This window comes from Diaphorina citri, unplaced genomic scaffold, assembly GCF_000475195.1.
Source record: "Diaphorina citri unplaced genomic scaffold, Diaci psyllid genome assembly version 1.1 scaffold20812, whole genome shotgun sequence".
Lineage (NCBI taxonomy): Eukaryota > Metazoa > Arthropoda > Insecta > Hemiptera > Psyllidae > Diaphorina > Diaphorina citri.
In genome coordinates, this window is record NW_007398161.1 from 1 (window position 1) to 896 (window position 896).

The window sequence follows — 896 nt, forward strand, 5'->3', positions numbered from 1 at the left end:
CTCCAGTCAAGATTAAGAAAATGTTCCAGAATCAATTAAGCACATCCCGTAGATCAAATTCCAGTTCACCACAAACCATCTTCCTATTACTTACTTCCTATTACTTACTTACCATGATATAAACAGGGTTTAATATTTTCTCATTTCCGTTGGATCTTTGTATTCAGACCAAAATTTGGTTTCCAAGGTCTGCCTAACCATTATGATTTTTTTTTTTTAAAGATTGGTTCATTTTATTCGATGGGTAACCATCGTTATGCATGATAGATTCACGCCCAAGGCAGTTGAAGAATAAGGAAACCGAGTTCTTTGGTGGCATCAATGTTCTTCTGTTCGGAGATTGGAATGTCACCATTAACTGGAAATTACCTAAGAATTATGCGTCATCAATGGAGAGCAATAGAATGTATTAATATTGATGAAATATCCATGGTGTCGTATCAGATGTTATGCATGATAGATTCACGCCCAAGGCAGTTGAAGAATAAGGAAACCGAGTTTTTTGGTGGCATCAATGTTCTTCTGTTCGGAGATCTTATGCAGCTGCCACCAATCAAGACATCTGGAACACAAGCAACCTCAACATTTTGATACACGCGCATTCGCCCCGCTCAAAGTCGGGCGCAATCTTGTACATGGCCGACGTCAAATATTTTGCGCACCGGTTGCGTACGCGCTTCAACATTTTCGGCAAGCAACTCATTTGTGGAGATTGTTCACTCTGTGTGAACTTACAGAGAATATGCGACAACAAGGAGATAATACATTCATTGATCTACTCAACGCACTGCAAATTGGAGCATTGAAACCGGAACTCGGATTCAGTTCCGTGTCCAACAGCGTGGATTGAAAGGCGGCCACACTGGGCAGACCCGTGTCCGAGGCAACCAGTTCGT

General features: G+C 41.5%; 1 protein-coding gene across 1 annotated transcript; it reads left to right on the forward strand.

Moving 5' to 3' along the window:
- Positions 1–347: 347 nt before the first annotated feature.
- LOC108254215 (ATP-dependent DNA helicase PIF1-like) lies at positions 348–811 on the forward strand. Its single transcript, XM_017449214.2, has 2 exons — positions 348–584; positions 684–811. The coding sequence occupies exons 1-2, from the start codon at positions 379–381 to the stop codon at positions 727–729; spliced, it is 252 nt and encodes an 83-aa protein (XP_017304703.1). The 5' UTR covers positions 348–378; the 3' UTR covers positions 730–811.
- Positions 812–896: the final 85 nt, after the last annotated feature.